The sequence below is a fragment of the Papilio polytes genome, unplaced genomic scaffold (genome assembly GCF_000836215.1).
Source record: "Papilio polytes unplaced genomic scaffold, Ppol_1.0 DF824208.1, whole genome shotgun sequence".
Taxonomy (NCBI): domain Eukaryota; kingdom Metazoa; phylum Arthropoda; class Insecta; order Lepidoptera; family Papilionidae; genus Papilio; species Papilio polytes.
Window position 1 is genome coordinate 74306 of NW_013524996.1, and position 8729 is coordinate 83034.

The following is an 8729-nucleotide window of genomic DNA, read 5'->3' on the forward strand; positions in this document are numbered from 1 at the left end:
AGCTTCGAGCTGCGTGTATGTTAGTAATAAATATACAATATTCTTCTTATATCATATATTTTAATAAGTAGTGGAGTTTTCCCGCCAAAATATAGAACAATATTATTATTGTGATAGATTTAGTGATATTTTGATGCTTTTGAACTTGTATCGCTGGAAATATCCGTATTTTAACGTAGTTTAAGGATAATAGGCGACTTATGTGGGTTTTTTTTAAATAATGTTACGGTTGTTTTAATTAATTGTGATATATTTTTGATTTAATTTATAAAAGATTGTTTTAGTCATTTATTTTTTCTCTAGTTTAAATTATCTTTACCAATATTATTATGTTTGTGATTTATTTGTTGCTTAAATAATATTTATGTTAATTAAATGTGGGTATATGAACTAAATCGTGTTTCATTTCTTAAACATTCGTTTTCGGAAGCTCGCTGGACTTAATTGCGATTTCCTTCTGCTATAGTCTATCTCTTTTACTCTTTAAAATACCAATGTTATCTATCGCTTTCTAACATTTTGTCCATACAATTTGCAGTACTTTTTGAGATGCGATAGTTTTTGTTAATAAAATATTATGAGTTTTCTGTAAATAATGTTTTTTATAGAATATTTATCGTTCGTATTTCATTTTTAATCTGTTAATAGTTAAAAGAAATAAGGAAATAAAAAACCTCGTATAGGATTATGTTTTATTAACAAAAAGAGTCGTTAAAGGGACAATTTAGAACAGCGCCATCTTTATCCTTTGAAAGCAAACGCGTAGCCTCCGCCGAATGAATGCGGTCTGTGTTCCATTAACTCATTGTCTCGATACTGGAATAAAATAAAATTTACTAATATAAATTCGATAGTTTAGATGGATGGATGGATATTTTTTTTTAATTTGTAGCCTAAACTGAACGGATCTCGAGTTATAGATGGCGGGAAGAAAATATAGATTTAATTTATAATTTTTTTTTAATTAGACACGAAGTCGGCAAAAGCACGTAATAAAAATATACATCTAAATACAACAAAAGCTTTAGAAAATATAATATAATAGTAAGGCTAGTGTTTAAAATTGACCATTTATTAAAAAATCAGATAATACATTTTAAAACAATTATTACGACTCAATCAGTTTAATAAGATCAAAAATACCTGTCCATCTTGATTTCCTGAACTCCAATTCTGATTGAAGTATTGTCCGCCAGCGCCTTGATTGCCAGCACCCTGCTAATTAAAACTTTCCAATAATAGATGGCGCTGTTATAAATATTTGAATTTAAAATCGCCTAGAAAACATAACTATAGTTTGTCTAAATAAGATAGGTTAGTTTGATAAATGACGCAAATGAAGTATCGAATTCAATTTGTATGAAGGCAAATACTTAATAGACAGGCATCGTAGTGACGAAACAAACTATCGATATTCGGTTTCAATAATTATCGAACTCAACTAAAATTATTTTCTTCTTAACTAATTTAGAGGACAATTCTCTTATTGATTATAGTGTAGAGAATTTAGCGATGACAGAAATGATAGCGAAATCCAATTCGATTACGTACGACTGTAGTAGTAATAAACATTTATTTACTCTCATTATTTGTTATGTTTATCATTAATTTAAAAAAACAGTGTTTTATTATTTCATGAGTTATGACTATAAATATATCGATTCCAACTTCTATAAGAATAAAAATCGATAAGATTCATGACTGATTTTACACAACCCATCCCTACTAAATTTCAAATGTCAAACTAATCTATTATTTAGACAAACTATATTGAAAATCTCTTTTATGTTTGGTTTTTGAATTATTACCGATACATCTCCACTAAGGGGAAACCCTAAGGGATGACTAGGGCATAGTTAGGTCCACTGAAGGTTTTACATATATCTTCGAATTTCGTCTTAAATGTATAACAAATGTTTTTTACCGTAAGAAATCGATTTTTAGGTATAAAATAAAAAAAATCGGACTTTTTAAATCTAAGTTACATCATAACTTATGACGTCACTAATGAAAATATAGTTATTATACTCGATATTATAAAGAGGAAAGTATTGCATTTTTGTATATATAGAAATAACTCAAAAACTACTGGGGCGATTTTAATTTTTTTTTCATGGTTAGAAAAGTAATTTATCTGTAACATAGGCTATATTTTTTTATTTCACGCAGAGGAAGTCTCGGGCAACAGTTAGTATATACTAATATTATAAAGAGGAAAGATTTGTATGTTTTGAAATAACTCAAAAACTACTGGGACAATTTCAAAAATTCTTTCATCATTAAAAAGCTACATTATTAAGGAACATAGGCTATATTTCTTATAATTCTACGTGGACGAAGTCGCGAGCAACTAGTAATTACATATTTTGTTAGCAATTCTATAAATAAATCGTGTAGTCACCTGGTTTTGCGGCGTCCAGTCTTGGTTGACCTCCGGTCTTTGGTTATGTTGATTGTCGTATTGTTTTTGTTGGGCGTAAGCATTCTGATAGTAATTATCTACAACAATTGTCACATTTAGAGCGATTTATTTTGACAAAACTATCGCACAACTGTTTAGTCGCGCTCCTATTATCTTATATGAAGGTGCACTACTCGATTTTTAGTGCAACTAATCAGTTGAATTGGAAACAATCGATCAATCGAACAATCGCACAACTTTTGTGCGATTATTTAGTCAAATGTGCACGATCTAAACATGTATGTCAGGGGTAAATAATTTTAGGTATCTAAAGTATGTTAATTTCTTAAAAATGAAGAGTTTAGTTTAAATAGTGCATGATAATTAAGAAAAAGCCCTGCTTCCTGAAACACAGGTTATTTCAGGACATAGAGTCCCACATATCTATATCTATACTATTATAAAAAAAGCGTAAACACACACTTCTTTGTTGCCTAACATGTCGGCAATTACAGCATATACTTGAATAATTCCTTTTTTAACAAAAAGCCCTACACTAACGTAACGCTTTAGGCTATATATTTTCACGCTAATAAACTTAGGGGGTAAATATTTTGGATAAAAACCCTAATGTGGGAAAGAGACCATGAGTTGCTGCCAACATTAAGGAAGCAAGGTTGCCATGGTCATGACATGTCATTTTGACATTTGTAATTGATAATTTGACACATGTAAACAATAAATCAAAAAATTATAATTTCATGCGGATGAAGTCGCACGTGAACAGCTAGTTTCGTAGTAAATTTAACAATTTGGTCCAATAAAGTATTCTTATTTCTTAAAAAAAATTAAATCAACATGACGTGAAGGAAAATTGTCATTTGTCAATGGATTCCGTCTATCTAGTTAGCTGCTTTTCAAAATTTTAGTCTTGTTTTTTATATGAACAAGTATCTTCAACCTTGACGTTGGCGAAATCATCGACATAACGATGGGGTCCGAAATATTGAAAACAATCATACTAATATCATAAATGCGAAAGTTTAGATGGATGGATGTTTGTTAGAGTTTGTAGCCTAAACTGCTGAACGGATCTCGCTGAAATTTGGCATAGATGTAGAGGATAGTCTGGAAGAACACATAGACTAATTTTTGTTCTTTTTTTTTAACTCCACGCGAACGGAGTAGATGCAAAACTAGTAGGTTATATAAGGTTTTTGTCCTTTTTTTTAATATGTTCTATTTTAAATTGGATTCATACCTGGTTGCTGTGGTTGAGGACTTTGTGGCAAATGACTTCCTTCTAGAATCTGAAACCATCCAAATTACAGAACTCTATACTAATATTATAAAGAGGAAAGATTTGTATTTTCGTATGTATTGGAATAACTCAAAAACTACTGGGTGGATTTCAAAAATTCTTTCACCGTTAGAAAGGTAAGTTATCTGTGAATAACATAGGTTATATTTTTAAATTTCACGCGGGGGAAGTCGCGAGCAATAGCTAGTTTATTATAAAGAGAAAAAATTTGTATTTTATATGTATTGAAATAACTCAAAAACTACTGGGACAATTTCAATTCTTTCACCATTAAAATCTACGTTATCAGTGAGTAAGATAGGCTACATTTACCATTTTTTATAAATTCTAAAGCTAATTTAAAACACTTTGACCAATTAAAACTATTGACATAAAATTGACTCCAAATTCTAGTTATAATTAACGAATAACGAAATATAAATTGGATTAAGTTAATACGACGATTTTTTGTGTTTACACTGTACTGTATGAAAAGAAAATCTCAAGGGACTAAAACATCGCACAAATCACTTGCCGATTAATTCGTAAACTGTTTAGTTGCACAACTAAAAATCGATTTGTGAATCTCCTAAGCATATATCAACGCGTGACTGTTGTGCGATAGTTTAGTCAAATGTTTGTTAATTACCTGGAAACCTTCTTTCCCGGCTCTGTATTTAAGCTTGACAAGTTTCCCTGTAGGATCCTTGTATTGGTAGGCGCCAACACGAGAACCGTCCGGTTCTATAACCTCGCCTGCAGCTAGACCGTTGTCTGACGCGTACTCGAAACGGAAACTACCCTCTGTTAGATTTAATCATCTATACTATATATATTATATATAATCTATATCTATACTATTATAATAAAGCGAAAACACACACTTTGTTGCCTAAGATGTCAGCAATTTTGAATAACATTTTTTTTAAGGAAAAAGCCCTACACTTACGTCACGCTTTAGGCTATATATTTTCACTCCATTAAACTTAGGGGGTAAATATTTTGGATAAAATCCTAATGTGGGAAAGAGACCATAAGTTGCTGCCAACATCAAGGAAGCAAAATTGCCATAGTAAGGTAATGGTATTTTGACATATGCAATTTGACAAATGTAAACAATAAAATAAAGTTTTTATAATTTCATGAGGATGAAGCCGCACGAAAACAGCTAGTCAGCTTTAAGTCTCCACTGAGGGGAAGCATACCCTAAGCTAGGGTTGCTATTATCAACGCTGGCTGTGCTGGTTGACTTTAAAATTGAATAAGCGCCATCTATTGTTATTAAATTGAAATGATTCATTCAAGCGCCAATTGAGTTAATTTAGCGGTATTAGTTTGTATTAGCTTCATTGGAATGGTAAAATATTTGTTAGTTGACAAAAAAATCTGCTAAAATTTTTAACAAACACTACTACATAAAATTGTTACTCAGCAGAGAATAAACCAATAATATAGTTTTTGCGCGGTTACATTTATGTATTATTGTAAAGTGTTTATGTTTAAAATTTAAACCAATGAAGCAAATAGTAAAATAAAACAATGAACAGCGCCATCTAGTGTTGAATATAAAAATTAAAAACAAAAATATTTAGATCTTTTATGGAAATAATTTACAAGGTATATTAAGTTATTAAGTCTGCTTACCTGATGTAAGTGCTTGCTTATGATGAAGTATAGAAGCTTGTTGCTCCTTGCGTACCCATTGCTCTGGTGCTAAAAACAATAACATTCTTCAGTTTCAACATATTTTATTACAAGTATAATTTAATAAATTATTACCTCTCCAATCATCGCTAGAAGGACCTGGTCTCCACGACTGTGGATTGGAGCTTTGTGGAGAGACGTCATTCTGCGCCGGTGTGAACGCAGCCTTGTTGTAGGAATCTGTCTGTAAATTACATTTCAATCAATATTTACGCAACATCCAGCGCCATCTATTGTTGAGTAGATGAAACAGTTAACAAATAAAATGCGACATCTACTGTCGAGTTTCATAAAACTTATTTAAATTAATATTTGTTAATTCTCATGTCAATTTATATGAGAAATAATTCCATTAAAGGCATTAAGAAAGCTATTTACTAAAGGCAAGTCCATCACCTTTATACAAGCTTACTATTTTCTGATTCCTCATAACATCTCTCCAGCGCTGGTACACGGGTTGGAAAAGCTCTGCCGACCCCATCTGGAGTGGTCGTAACGGTGTAATAACAAATATAGTCTGTTACTCAGAGATAATGTAGGTATCTAAGGGCATTTTCTCTTTAAATCGGTTTATTCGTTTTATATGTAAAGACTTTACCCCGTTCCTTTTTGTTTTTATGTTCTGTATATTTAAAAAAAAACTAATTTGTTGTTTTATGAACTATACGCGTAAGATTTTGTGTAATAAGAATCGCATTTAGTTATTTTTCCTCATAGAAATGTTTAATTTATTTAGAAGTAATATGTTTCGTTACTTACATCGCTTCGATGTCATTTATAATATTTGCACATAAAAATTGTTAAACGTGATAACATCAATAACGAAACATTAGTTATGAAAAAAAGCAGAACGAATTTCACCACAGACTAAATAATTACTGTAAAGCAATTAACCTCAAATAATTAACTGAAATAGCGGCCGCCATCTTGCAATTGTCACACATCGCTAGTTCGCGCCAATTTTGTTTTAACATATAACATCAATGTCGTGTTTTCTATTTTTGTTATTTGTTACAATTAATTATTAATAAGGAAAGGATTGAAATCTTTATATTGTTTTTTATTAATTAAATGGATATTCAACACATGCATTGTTTTGTCATACCATAAGAATATAATACGAGCTGTTGCCCCCGACTTAGTCCCTTTAAAGATAATAAAAATATAGCCTGTGATATCGTAGCTTATAAATATTAGTTTAAAATCTTTCCTCTTTATAATATTAGTACAGACATTGATGATTTTAGAAAAAACTTGAGAATGTTTTAATTTCGATACAAATATGTGTTATTGTCAAGAAGTAGTTTTACTTATAAATGTGATTTTCTATTTTATTACAGATAATATATTTTTAAAACATCGAGACGTTCGAGAATTTTTTTAAAATTTGGTTTTAAACAAAATGCGAATTAATTGAAGTATAAATCAAAATGTATCTCCTGCATTTATGACTGTGAATCAACTGGCATAACATTAAGGTTAACTGGTGCACGTGGCGAATCTGACTGGCCATCCAACTGTCCGACTGTACTGGCCAGGTGTAAAGCATTAAACGCTCTATCCAATAAATTCTCTTATAATTTTCGTACATGAAAAGAGAATTTATTTCGTGATTTTCGATCATATGTACATAATTTACCGGACGTTCTTACGGTGAAGGAAAACATCGTGATGCACATATCGGGGAAGAAATTCAAAGATATGGGTGAAGTCAACCCGCAGTGCAGCGTAGTTGACTATGGCGTAGTCACCCCTTATTAGGGTAGGCTCCGAGCCCTTCGGTGGGGACGTATAGTGAGCTGGTGATGATTTTCGTATACATTGCGATAATAATATACAGATTGTACTATATTTAAAGCCAGTCTTATAAAGCGTCTTTGTCTTATAAATGCTAGAATTAAATTTAATATTAAAAATCTTTACCTGTTTGAATGTTTGAGGTGCATAGTAATCATCCTCGCCTTTTATCACTGAAGCGAGTATCACCCAACTTAAATATACGAACTGTAAGAAATTACCTAATATTATAAATGCGAAAGTTTAGATGGATGTTTGTTAATCTGCTGCGGATCTTTGTCATAGATGTAGAGGGTTCTGGAACATAGGCTATTTACTTATTTTACTAACAAGAAGAACAAAATTAGTACCGTGCTATAGAATTGGCGCAACTCTAGATTATCGGCATAAACGTCACGTCCCTAGCTGACAGCTGTCAATGTCACTAGAAGTATGGATAGATTGGCGCGCAACCTTAGTCCTAACAAGAAGTGTGGCTCTGAGTTTAGAGCGGCAGTATCAATTAAATAAGTTGTCTAGAACAAGCGAACGGCCTAACTTTGGTCCCTTACCATTTGCACCCTTTTATTAAAAGGAATAGATGGAATGGAAAAGTGGATTTGACTGGGAAATATCTTTATGTGCGTCTCTTCCGTTGATTGAGGGTAGGCAACGCATTTGCAATTGCGTATGTCTATGCAGCGGTCGCTATCCATTTCGGCGGTTTTAATAGACCGCTTGCTCGTTTGCCATCTTATCTTACTAATATTATAAATACGAAAGTTTAGATGGATGTTTGTTAGAGTTTGTAGCCTAAACGGCTGAACGGATCTGGATGTAATTTGGCAGTTTAGAGCATATTTTGGAAGAACACATAGGACAATTTCTTTTGTTTTTTTACGCGAACGGAGTTGCGGGCGAAAGCTTACAAAGATAAAACTTACCCACATGGTGTGTTTTCTCTGTAGTTTGCACAAACAATGTATATTGTTCAACAATTTGAGGCCTATATATTACTTTCGTGGGCGATGGACCGAATATAAACTGGTCGTATTACACTAGCCCCGTCAGAAGTCAGTTACAAAAGAAAATCTATTGTAAACAGACATTAAAAAGTATATAGAGGAGACAGTGAACACTGGTAATTTCAGTTTTACTGGTAATTTCTCTGAAAGGTTTACTGTCTTTAGTGACATCGTAATAAGACATTTTAGAAAATTATAATAATTTTGTTACAAAATAAAATACTAAACTAGCTTTTGCTCGCGACTTCGCGCGCAATTAAAAATTATATCCAATGTTATTCAGAAATAAATTACCTTTCTAACGGTGAAGGAATTTTTAAAATAAGCCCAATATTTTTTCAGTTACTTCAATGCATACAAAAACACAAATCTTTCCTCTTTTATAGTATAGATTTAAATTACTTATTGGCAACTAATTTAAAAACAATCACACTAATATTACAAATGCGAAAGTTTAGATGGATGTTTGTTAGAGTATAACATAAACGGCTAAACGGATTTCGATAAAATTTGGTATGGATGT

At 31.7% G+C, this 8729-nt stretch overlaps 1 protein-coding gene across 4 annotated transcripts; it reads right to left on the reverse strand.

Moving 5' to 3' along the window:
* Window positions 1–678: 678 nt before the first annotated feature.
* Window positions 679–8435, reverse strand: LOC106110656. Of its 4 annotated transcripts, none has more exons than XM_013292545.1 (10): window positions 8126–8435; window positions 7329–7409; window positions 5818–5886; window positions 5481–5589; window positions 5346–5414; window positions 4351–4505; window positions 3663–3711; window positions 2402–2499; window positions 1144–1215; window positions 679–816 (listed from the first exon to the last, which is right to left on the reverse strand). In XM_013292545.1, the coding sequence occupies exons 1-10, from the start codon at window positions 8129–8131 to the stop codon at window positions 742–744; spliced, it is 783 nt and encodes a 260-aa protein (XP_013147999.1). In that variant the 5' UTR covers window positions 8132–8435; the 3' UTR covers window positions 679–741. The 4 variants fall into 4 exon arrangements, with proteins under 4 accessions (XP_013147999.1, XP_013147997.1, XP_013148001.1 ...); XM_013292543.1 differs by having other exon boundaries at window positions 1144–1218; XM_013292547.1 differs by lacking the exon at window positions 5818–5886.
* Window positions 8436–8729: the final 294 nt, after the last annotated feature.

Excerpts from the sequence above, each read along its gene's own strand:
- LOC106110656 (XM_013292543.1), bottom strand. Across the intron at positions 5,887-7,328 it reads CACCTCAAACATTCAAACAG|ATGGGGTCGGCAGAGCTTTT; the intron begins GTAAAGATTTTT and ends CGACCACTCCAG. Across the intron at positions 5,590-5,817 it reads TTATGAGGAATCAGAAAATA|ACAGATTCCTACAACAAGGC; the intron begins GTAAGCTTGTAT and ends TGTAATTTACAG.